We start from the raw sequence: 12,283 nt of genomic DNA on the forward strand, positions 1-12,283 counted from the left end.
TGGTGGTGGTGGTGGTGGTTGCGGAAGAGGAGGAGAGCATGAAATGTCAAAGGACGAAAGACATAAATTCAACCATTGGTCAACCACCACTAGCGCGGTAGAGTAAGTAACTACATGTATGAACAAATGTCAGGGCAGGGCATTAAAGTACAGTACTACATGTAGTATATACTGAAAAAGATGAAGAGAACTACATGTATATGTATAGTAAGTATTCTTGTGTACATATAATAAGCATGTACATAGCAAACAAGCAAGCAGTCTAGATTGTACCTAAATTCAATCCACGTCGATACCTACATGTAGGTACATGTAGAGTAACTGAAATATCGCCCTATACAGTACTGGGATTGAAACCTAACCCTTACTCTAGACTACATACATGTAGGTACATGTATGTACCACATCTTTGAACTGTGGTTACTGTAGAGTATGGGTACAATACCATGTACATGTAGTTTCCTACAAGACAGGCCCATGGATCTCGGCTCGACCCAAGAAGGTTTGAAATGTAGTCCCAGGACCAAGTACTCTACACCATTTTTAACCTAGAAGACTTATTTTTCTTCTTCTTGGCATGCCTCCCCCACAAAGAGGGCCGCTTTTCTATTTACTTACCATCCGCACCCCCGAAACCTAGGACCCTCCCTTCTCGAACTTGTCCATCAAAAATGGCCTCGATTTCATCAATGGCTGCTGCCCTTCGCACAGCCAGATTACCAACCACAATATTGGAAAAATATGCTGCAACCACTGTCACCAGTAATGTTCTCGCCGTCATCCCTCGCTGCCTCTCAGTAAGAATTCGTCACTCGTCATCGTCATCCTCCTCCGGATCGTCAACGGGCGCTTTGGCCTACAAAGCTCTTCATCGTCGTATAAACCCTCTCCCAACCTCAGAGCCCCCCGCTTGGTCTGCTTCCGCCGCCGTTTCCTCAATTCTTTATGAGACACCCCTTCCTTCTTCTGCTCCGCCAAAAAGACATGTTCTCAATTGTCTTGTTCAGAATGAACCTGGCGTTCTCTCTCGAGTGTCGGGAATCCTTGCGGCACGTGGTTTCAATATTGACTCATTGGTGGTCTGCAACACTGAAGTACCGGACTTGTCCCGCATGACCATCGTTCTTAGTGGCCTTGATGGTGTTGTTGAACAGGCTAGACGACAGCTAGAAGATCTTGTTCCTGTCTGGGCAGTGCTTGATTACACTGCAGCACCTCTTGTCCAGCGGGAGCTCTTGCTCGCCAAGATCTCTATCTTAGGCCCAGAGTATTTCGAAGAACTACTTGCACATCACCGGGAGATTACAGCAGAGGGTGGAGACTCTGGAAGGGCTGAAAGTTCGAACAAGGATAGTGATTATCATCCTTCGAAGCTTCCAATTTCCCAGGCATTAAGGCACAAACATCAGCATCTTCAGGCTATCACACAATTGACTCACCAGTTTGGAGGAAAGATTTCAGACATATCTGAAAACAATTGTATTGTTGAACTGTTAGTTTTGAACCCAAGCTATCTAGAATAGAAACAAGAAAGTCGCAAGCTGACATCCAAAATTGGCAGTGCTGGGAAACCCTCCAGGCTTGATGCATTCATGAAGCTTATCGCCCCTTTCGGTATTCTCGAATCTGCTCGAACTGGTATACCTTACTTCCTCCAGCTTTCGCCATTCGGGATTCTAATCTTTCGTTTGTACAGGTCTCATGGCACTTCCTCGCTCACCCCTGCACACACACTCAGAGGATCTCGAAGTTAAAGATGCCGGTGATGTTGTTGATGCTAGCTCTCTCCCCCCCGGTTAAGATGTTCTCCTATTATATCCCTAGATAGCTGCATATATAAAAAAAAATACTAAATGCAGCTTGTGCGTGGTGTCCCTGCCAACGAAAATAAATAATCTCAGGCCTCTAATCATATCTTGTCTGATATTATCCTGACGATCCACTCAACTTCGAATAGTGCTTTATAGTGCCTCAAAAGTAAGTTCTTTGTTAATAACATAGTACTAAACACCTTTCACCGGACCCACCCACCCGGGATAATGGCTGTATTACATCCTCCGCTAGAGAATTATGATCTCCATCGCCCCCCTTTAAGCTTCTGAGTTCGTTCAAATTTATGTTTTCTCTTGAATTAAATAGAGTTGCGAGGGGATGGGAATCTAGAATCCGGTATCCCTTAAACCGTCACTATTTTTTTAACGAAAATTGACTTCTAAGCCTGTGCTTTTGGGTTAGCCTGGGTATTGAAAGCAGATCTAAGCTGTTTTTTCTTTTTTTTTTTTAAGTGTCTTCTCAGGCTGCTACTTTACAAGTAGATACAACACTATAGCCGCTCTTTATGGGCCCTTTCATAGCAGTCCTCGGACTTTGCCAGTGGGTATAATTATCTACATTTCTAAACTCAGTCTGGACCTACTTGGGCCGTTGTTACCCTCCAAATATCCATAGGCTTAGAAGCCGGTTTTTGCGGGGGAAAAAAGTGACGGTTTAAGGGATAATATATCGAGGGTAGATTGTCTTTTGCGACACTAAAAGTACAGTACTAAAGAAGGGGGTGGGATCCCTATAGTAGTACTATAGTAGTAGTGCGGTATTCTTATCTATACCGTAATCTTTCCAATACCGATTTATGCCGGTATTTGGAGAAATATTTATTGCAAAGAATATCAATTAGTGCCTTCCGGTACAGCAAATTAGGACTAATTCTGCGTGTTTTGAGATTAGTCTTGCCTTGATGGTACGTACCCCATCTATACATCGAGCCCAGTATTGTATATACATGTATGCTAACATCACTATCGCCATCATCAAGTCTGCACCGGTTTAATTGCAATTATTATCACTATTGGCTGATAAGATTACCTGAAGTCTTTTGCATGAGATATTACGCCTAGATTAGGAAAATTTATTTTTTAAAAGTATATCTCAGTTCTAGAACGCCCATCATTGGAGGATGAACCTTCAGGGATCTTATAACGTGGGTCGATGGGCAAGGAACTATAATGCCAAGGAATACAACCGAGACCAGAACATAGTAGAAGATGTTCGTGACTATGGACTATGGGGCAGCTCTGTTTGATCCAACAACTCAACTGAACCCTATGACGTACCGTAGAACAATAATGATATTCGTGGAGTAGAATACAGAGATTGCGTAAAGAAAGAAGGAAAGAAAGAAAACAAGTAAAAGCACAAAACAACGCCCCCTTATATATCCAACCCTAGTTCAATAATGACTAATACCTTCGCGTAATAGAAACTAAAAGAAGTTAATAGAAATCCCCATTACAAACCCTAATCCCACTGCACAATACTTCCTCTTCATATTCCAATTTATCACTAACCGAAATACATAGTTGCCGTTACAGATCTATTGATAAATTAACATCTAGCGATTTTCATATTTGAAATGCTTCAAGCTTGAAATGTGGAATTAGGGTTAGGTGTTGAAAGTTTTAAGTATATCCCTATATCCCGTAGTTTTACTGGAGTGCTGCTATAGTGAATAAAGTTCGGTATTACAATTAACCCAGTATAATCTGGAACACGTGTTCTGGCTACTACCTTATTCTTACCGTATTTCTTCAATTTCCGTATTCTGACAAATTAAATAGTATACAATATACTACACTCATACGATTACTGTATCACTACTATAATTTACTTATATCGGTAATGCTATGATAGTGATCCCACCCCCTTTTTTCGTACTGTAGGCAAAATACATGTACAGTCGCATGCAACAAACGATAAGTCAAACCATAACCACTCTACCACGAACTCTGCAAAAGTTTCAAGATATAACAAGTGGCAAGCTGTTGTTATTCTCTATAAAATTAGCTGAAATACTGTACAGATAAATAAAGATACAAACTGTCCAGTCACGAGGAGGATTGGCCTACTGTATCACCAGATTTCAACACTATAGAGAATTCATGGGAGATGCTCAAGAGTGCACTAAAAAGGCAATGAAGTTATAGACAGAGAAGACCTCATCGTGATGATGAACCTTTTATTGCTGCACAAGAGAAGTGGGAGGCATTGTCCCAACCAAAGCTAGATAACTTACCCTTAAGGGTTGAGGCGTGTCTCAAAACCAATGGAGGGCATACTAGATGGTAGTCTCAAAATCGCTTTCTTTTTATTCTATTTAACTCTACTATGTATTCTCTATTAAATATCACTTGTGGTTGAGTAACGAGTATTGAGGTTGGGTGTTGCATCGTGAACGGCGAGAACTTGATGCATGGCGTTTCCGGACGCAACTGCTATTGCATGCCATACAAAAGATAGCCTTGGCGAGTTTTTTCTGTGTATGCAATAGCAGTTGCGTCCGGAAACGCCAAAAAACTACGAGTAGTTTCTGCCAGGCATGAGTACGCTTTCGTTGGCAGTAGATCCCGACAAACTGGTTTGTTATGGTCCGATTTTAATCCATCACTGAAGGCTTTAATTTTATCACTAATCTCTTCAATAGTAATAGTCCAGATTGACATTAATAGGAAGAATAGTAGTAAGTTACATACATACATGTATATACCTATTCAGGTTCAATACATACATGTAGTAAAGAATGCCATAGCACTTATAATCCCTCCGCCGTCAGATCCGATTAGTATCTGGTAGGTTAACCACATATGGAAGCCGTGACATCAAATTCTGTAAAACAAGACCAGGGCACATAACGCTTCCCATTCAACGGTCAACTGACCACATTTGAATGCCTACAAACCTTCAAAATATCCACGGGATGGCTTCCAGTAGGCGAATATGTCGTGCAAACAGGCAAGTATCTAGAGCGCATTTACTAAGTTTCATTTCTAACAATTGACACCCCGAAATCAATGGTTGCTAACAGTCCGATCTGTCCGATAATCCGAAGAAATAATCTATGGTTGTCCGAACAGGCTCTTAAAATTTTTACCAATTTACCAATTGGAGATATCCCTTATGTAGTCTGTCCCGCGTTTGCTGTCTGCCACAGCTATCCCTTCACGCCACAGTGCCGGAAAACAGAGGAAGGGATGGTATTCAGTGTATTAGAGCATTTTAGTCCCCATATTTCTACCATAATTCGGCCATATTTCTGCTGCAGAAGCCACGTGCGCCACACCATTTTACGTGGAAGAAATATGGATTACAGGGATGGACTAAAATGCTCTATTGAGTCATATTACCATGGTATTCCCGATAGTACCGTGGTAAGTGGCATTCTCGATAAACTCAGGCGCTGAGCGGATTCCCCATTAATTAGTCTAACACGTTAAATGCCCAATTAGGGCACACCCTCCTAGCCCTTAACTCCCGCAGCTCTCGGCGCGAGAGGTAAGTGGTGTTCAGCTACCATGGTATTTACATATTCCACCCAGCTCGAGCTTTCGGGGCGTTGAGAGCGAGCCTCATCATTCAGCAAGCCTAAATCGGCTTGAGCCTTTTCCCTCAAGCCGAGCTCAAACTATATATGTAGGTACTCTTCGCTGAACTCAGGGGGCTATATGGGCTGTGGGGCGGAGTTCCCCACGATATTACCGCAACGAACAAAACTACAATGATATGCTATATATTATATTCTACAAGCTCTCCTCACAAGAGTAGGCCAAGTACGTGAATGATCTCTAGTCTACTAATTCAATATGTTATAACTAGCTTTCACAACAGTCTCCACATACTAATTCAACTGTTGAGTTGATATCAATGTTGATAACACAAACCACAGCAGCTAATAATATCAAAAGTGACCTTAAGTATCCCAAACGCCGTGAATAAACAAAATCCCACATACTAACAGTACACCGATGACTTATTGTGTATTCAACGAACTTTCCCTAAAATCCAACGTGTGCCCCTATTGGTCTACTCCCGTTATAAAATAGTTCCACCGAAAAATTCCCAATTCCAATCATGCACAAGGCCTCTGCGTGCACCTTCAGTTGCCCACGTAGTGCTTTCTTAACCACTCCGTACCCTACATTATCTGGGCCCCAATCCACTGGCAGCTTGGGCGTCAAGGTTTTTCCTTGTTTACCGGGCAAAATGTCAAACGGCCACTCGTATAATATTGTCCCTAAATCACTGCCATTATACTTCGCTGTTCCATTGATTTTTTTAATCGTGATTGCATTGTTTCTTAGAGGATTATCGATAACAAAATCAGCAGTTGACGAAAGTACGTGAATCTAAGGAGGGAAACAAGTTAGATACTCAGCATGAAGGCAGCCAAATCGAGGTTTGGGTCTTGAGAGGGAAGGTAAACCGCTTACAGTTGCAGATTCTATGAAAGGGGGTGGTGCATTGCCATCAGGGTCGTCAATTCCACCAAGTCGAGGAGTTGGAATCGTAAGTTCAAAGTTTGATAGTACACCTGACAATAGTGGCAAAGATGGCAAGCTTCTCACATGCGGGCGGATAGTAATGGTGGTATTCTGGCCTGGATTGCTGAGTTAATGAAAGAGAACATATACGCTGTGGACTATGCTTACCAGAAATATATTCGCCGAGAAGATGGGCTCCTATTTTTCCTGCTTGACCACCCCCATGGGTTCTTGGGTCCCATATTGCCCACACAGTTAAAAGGTTATTACCAGGTAATATATGTACGTTGTGGACGCTTGCATTCCCCAATACCGTATCATTTTGTGTAATGTTAACATTCATATATGGCACTATAGCCCCCCAAGGGGTGGGGTTATTGATACTTAGATCAACGCGTAGGGTAATAGAGTGTGGCGCCGTATCTTCGATTACAACCTTATGAGCCTTTGGAGATGGCATAGACCCAAATCCTGGAAAGCGGTCGATGGTTATATTCCCCGTTACAGGTATGTTGCTAATCACAAATTCACCCAAGCTTGTTTTAATATCGACATCAGTATCTCCTCTGATACCAAGTTGAAGAGAATTCTCCTCCCCTGAAAGCATCTTTTTAACCACTATCCTGAATATATCATAATTCGTTATGTTCAAGGGAGCATCCTTAACCTCTGCATTAACTTCGAGATATTTGTTGTTACTAGAGCGCGAGGACTCCGCTATCATCCATTTGCGAAGGTCGAGTGCTCCAAATACCCCACCTTCGTACGAAACGTTTGCTATTGCTCGAAGTCGTTTCACATATAACGAGAGGTTTATTTCTTCCGGGGTTCTAACAATAGCAACCACCGACGCGCCTAATCGTGGAGACGACTCTGGGGAGCCAGGCTCAGCATCTGATGTTGGAAGTTGGAAGCTGACATTTGACAAACTGAAGGACTTTACTGTATCGTTGAATGCGTTTCCCGGGAATGGAACAAGAACGGTAATACTTTGTAAGATTTCCTGCAGCCACCCGGGAACATTCGGACTTGAAGAATCGCTGCCCCGAACAAAGACAGTATTGTCGTCCCCATGGAGGTAGGCCCCGAGAAATTTATCCATCGGAGATATCTGTGATTTCGGACAGGCATTGATGAAAGTACCAGGAAGGTTGTGTATGATGGAGGAAATTTCCACATCTATGTCTGACTTGGGCTCCACATGAAGAGGCAAGCTCTTCGCTGTAGCTATATGTACTAAATTGTGCTCATCACAACCTTGAAGGAGAATATTGAAGGGTATTGAAGGAATCCCAAACTGTAGTTGGTATGGATTCTTGAGCGTAATAGATGCAGTGGCGTTTACAGCCCTTTGTCTGGGGAGAATTACCTCCTCAAAATTTAATCTGTTGACTTGGAACTTAGGCAAAGATGGGAATTCTAATTTTATAATAATTGAGTCAGTCTATTTCTCAGAGAAAGATCATAGCTCGAATTTAGAACCTTCGAAGACTAGTTCCTCAGATATCTTTTGTGTTCCCAGGTTAAACAGACCGGCCTTCAAGCCCAGGCTTGCTTCTCCGCGAACCCGTAACAATCCAATATTCCCCGTGAGATAATCATTTACCACGCTCCGAACAATATCAAGAGACCCGGTCTCAACCTCGGAGACAAAATCTATTAGTGTTATTTGACCATTACGTATGTCTAATTCCATGGCAGGCGTGGTTGCTGTCCCCAACAGACCGTCGCCGTAATCTGGGAGGTACACATGCACTTTTGAATGTTCGCTCGATACCCTCCGAACAATCCATGTTCCAACTCTTCCAAGAGCTAGAACTGCATTGTTCCTGACTCTGCCCGCGTCCACAGTCACTCTTGCCTGGACACGAGCTCTTACACCTCGATCCGTAAACCCCTCAATAGAGAGACTTGAAATATCAAGAATGACGGCCTCTTTGGCATACTGCGAAGCAGCAGCGGGGACGAAAAATCCGATACATAGGATAGTAAGGATGCTTGTGCATAAGATAATTAGGGCGAGCCTGCTCGCAGGCCTACGAGGTGATTCGGAGGACGTATGAGAGATTTTGGGGAGACCGTCGTCAGGCAAACACGGTGATATTTCACCATTGTACGTAGTTGAAAGGGAATCATTTCGGAGGAGTGGCGTTTCTTCCGAAAATTGCGAGTGCGCACCACCGTGCGGCTTTGGCGAAGACATTAAATCCCCCGCAAGGAAACAAATTGAGGAGTGAAGTGGAGGTAGAGAAGGGAAACCAATGCAATAAAGTTTCTAGTGTAGCTGTTATGGTAAGATGGATGTTGGCACATGCGCTTGTAGCTACATGCAAGTGATGATTACATGTATGTACTTACATGTAGGTATGTGTCGTGATAGCGTTATTTTGACTGTCTAGATAACAGTGGCCGGCGTAGAGTAACTGAATAGAAACCAGAGGGGCTTGATAGAAAGAGGGAGAGGCGGTAATAACCTTAAGGACGAGGAGTTTCTAATCTAAAAGGGCTGTAGAGGTCGTCGGAGGTCGTAGGAATCGATCTACGTGATTGATGACACAATCGATACCTTGTAGCGCCTACGATTGTATGTAAGACAAGACGTAAATCTCCTAGGCTTATCGAGCAGTAAATCAGGACTCCCGGAAGAAGTAAAGACAAGTGCTGTCCCTTGGAATTATGAGACATTTGGAGAATCTCTGATGCATTGGCGTGGCCTACCTAGGAAATGATTGACTGTAGTAAGCAGCACCCGATATCCGTAACCTCTATTCATCATAAGTTGTCACTCAGCGGCAGATCTTATCAGATATCACTAATGGTTCCATCCATAAAAAAAGTATGTAGCGTCTTGGCTTTCCCATAAACTCGTCTACTCTATCACTGGTTTTTTTTCTTGCCCGGTAAACAAGTGGCTCTTCTCTCCATCTAATTGATCCACGCCCTTATCTCCACGTCACTATATTCATCCGCCAAATTAAGACCGAATTCAATTCCACATGGCTTCTTCAACTGCTCTGAAACTCTCCTTGCGGCACTATCCCCGCACAGTTACAACTACTGGTGTCAACACCTTTCTCCGTCAACTCTCGACCACACCATCAAGTAATCATAGCTATCAAACATCTCCAAATGATTCCACCTCCCCCTTCGCTCCGCGACATTTCTTATCAATTGCAGATCTATCAGCTTCTGAACTTTCCACTCTTGTACGCCAGTCCAGCAAAGCCAAACATGCCATTAAGACTGGTAATATCTCCACTTCACTTCAGGGCACATTATCTGGGAAGACAATCGCAATGATGTTTTCCAAACGTTCTACCAGAACTAGAGTATCCACCGAGGCCGCAGTGGTATACCTCGGTGGCCATCCTATGTTCTTAGGAAAGGATGATATTCAACTTGGGGTCAGTTCTAGTTACGCTAGTCTAGCATGATCGACTGCTAACCACGCTAAACCTAGGTTAATGAATCACTCTACGATACCTCTAAAGTCATCTCCTCCATGACATCTGGTATCGTGGCCCGTGTTGGCCCTCATTCCGATATTACCGAACTCGCAAAAACGTCAACAGTTCCAGTCATCAATGCACTTTCTGACGCTTTTCACCCCCTTCAAGCGGTCACCGATGTTCTTACCATAACCGAGCACTTCCCTAAACACAAGGGCATCAAGGTGGCCTGGGTTGGTGATGCAAACAATGTTCTTTACGACCTTGCCATAGCTTGTGGGAAAATTGGGATCAACGTTTCTATAGCCACCCCGAGTATGTATCCCGTTGGTCCTGACATGCTTGAGCTTGCTCGTCTTGCAGCCGATAAAAGTGGTGCGATAATTGAGACTACCCATGAGCCCGAGATGGCAGTAAAGGGAGCCAACATCATCGTTACGGATACCTGGGTTTCTATGGGACAAGAATCAGAGAAAGCCAAAAGATTGAAGCAATTCCAGGGATTCCAAGTCACGGCAGAGCTTGCCAAAAAAGGAGGCGCAGACAAAGATTGGAAATTCATGCACTGCTTGCCAAGGAAGCCTGAAGAAGTCTCGGATGATGTCTTTTACTCCCCAAGAAGTTTGGTGTTTCCTGAAGCGGAAAATAGGTTTTATGCGGCGATTGCAGCTTTGGAAGCGTTTGTGGTTAAAAAGGGGAAATTTGACGAATAGGCTCTGTTATAATAGAGAATTTGACAACTGGGGTGTTGTGGATATGATCCAGGACTATTGAAATGCCATAATGTTGCTAAACAGAAGATAACAATGAAATATGATGGATACAAAATGGCATAGAATAGTAACTCGAAGATCAGAATCAGCAGGGCTGGTCTTGTATATGATTTTAACGAAAGTCTTTAGACCTAATACTTCCTTTTATTTTGTGGGAGTTCAAAATGGACCTAGTTTTCCATAGATGAAACCGTGGCTGGTGGTCTTTTTTATGGTCAGAGCGGTGGCCAACGGTCCACTGGCCAATATTCTACGGGCCAGTGACTCGAGATGAGGTACGGTTTCAATATAATAATTATACACCCGAAAAATCATCATAGAGTGTTACACGGTTCAGGTAGTGGTTAACCATGAGTTGGTTCAGCATTTTAGGAGCTGACACTCACAGAGTTAAACTTTTGTCTCAGCTGGCTCATGCACGAGCCGGTAGGTCAATGATCGATAATGTAAGATGTGTATATACACTTATAAAATAAATATACAGTCGAACCTCGTTATAAGAGTGGCCCCGGTAACAATAATTGGTCAGTAAGGATGTGCTGGCGTACATACTCTAGTCTCGGCCCTTTTAACTGGGGAAAATAAAGATTTTCCTCTATAACGATATTATTAATAACTTGTTAGAATACGAGGAGGGTTCATATGTATTCTTATGGACACGTAGGCTTGGTCAATTCCTGTTGTTCTCAGAGGAACTTTGTGCGGCGGGCTAGTGTATGGTCATGGAATGGGCCGTATTGTTCGCCCCGAAGTAGAGGGTTGACAAATCGAGTGAGTAGTTATGAACCAAGCCCTTCCTTTCCTTCCCTTCGTTCGTTTTGACCATAAACGCTTTTGGGGGTGTTTAACTTGTTCCAGTGACCTTTACCTCCTAACCCACACTCCGCGAATCTCTTTAGGATCGAAATCACAGTTTGTGACCTCTTTTTCAACACATCTTTCCACTCCTAGAGGATATCCACTCCCTGTAGCAGTTAGTATTTTGAATATCAAATCGGCTATTCTACATATGTATGTGAATCGCGGGCACGAACGAAGGGATTCAAATGTTGTCTACATAATGGTGTTGTCTACATAATGGTGTTGTCATCGATAGTGTTACCATGAACGCACGATACAAGTCACAATCGAAGGATACATGTATGTACTTACACATTCCGGTAGAAGTATTGCGAAAGTGGGTTCTCCGTGACCCGATAGTCCTATTGGCCCTTAAAAGGTTTTTTGCTACGAGGACAGACCAACAAATCCACTCTTTTAACTCTGACTTTCGCAATAATTCTACCGGAAACTGTACATGTACATACCTACTACCCATTACCTACTCTCTCAAAATCCTAAGACATGATCTGTAAGATTTTCGGCATCGCTAGTACTTTACTCTAGGTTGGCACGAGTTCAGGAGCTGTCCATATACATACTGGGAGTGGCACAAATATTAATGGGCGCTGCTTAGTGCTTGTACCTACATATTAGTTGTTTTTAAATTGGTCTGGAGACGAGTACTTCATAGCCGTTTTATCTCATGAGCGCATACACCACTGCCCAGTAGATACCTGGCGACTGCGAGTTGCTACTTTGGTTTGTGAGATTCGAGTATCACGTCCACTAAGTGATGGGGGTCTCCGACCCCATCCCTAAAATAACTCTGTCAGTTCTTCCAGTTAATAAGAGCTTGCTCCCGTTGGTGGTTGGTTGTATACAGGGTTAGGGCTCTCACACCAACCAATCAGGTACATAGTAGATATCT

General features: G+C 43.2%; 3 protein-coding genes across 3 annotated transcripts; 2 read left to right on the plus strand and 1 right to left on the minus strand.

Moving 5' to 3' along the window:
- Positions 1-671: 671 nt before the first annotated feature.
- On the plus strand, positions 672-1,800 carry H6S33_009581 (uncharacterized protein; the record flags this gene model as incomplete). Its single annotated transcript, XM_044840992.1, has 3 exons — positions 672-1,492; positions 1,562-1,638; positions 1,697-1,800. The coding sequence occupies 3 exons, from the start codon at positions 672-674 to the stop codon at positions 1,798-1,800; spliced, it is 1,002 nt and encodes a 333-aa protein (XP_044698396.1).
- A 4,025-nt stretch (positions 1,801-5,825) lies between these two features.
- H6S33_009582 (uncharacterized protein) lies at positions 5,826-8,514 on the minus strand (the record flags this gene model as incomplete). Its single annotated transcript, XM_044840993.1, has 4 exons — positions 5,826-6,176; positions 6,261-6,427; positions 6,480-7,730; positions 7,794-8,514. 4 exons carry the CDS (start codon positions 8,512-8,514, stop codon positions 5,826-5,828), a joined length of 2,490 nt encoding a protein of 829 aa, XP_044698397.1.
- Positions 8,515-9,307: 793 nt separating this feature from the next.
- On the plus strand, positions 9,308-10,473 carry H6S33_009583 (uncharacterized protein; the record flags this gene model as incomplete). The annotated part of the gene is made up of 2 exons (XM_044840994.1): positions 9,308-9,715; positions 9,772-10,473. The coding sequence occupies 2 exons, from the start codon at positions 9,308-9,310 to the stop codon at positions 10,471-10,473; spliced, it is 1,110 nt and encodes a 369-aa protein (XP_044698398.1).
- Positions 10,474-12,283: the final 1,810 nt, after the last annotated feature.

Source organism: Morchella sextelata (assembly GCF_020137385.1).
Source record: "Morchella sextelata strain SCLS chromosome Unknown scls_3, whole genome shotgun sequence".
Taxonomy (NCBI): Eukaryota; Fungi; Ascomycota; class Pezizomycetes; order Pezizales; family Morchellaceae; genus Morchella; species Morchella sextelata.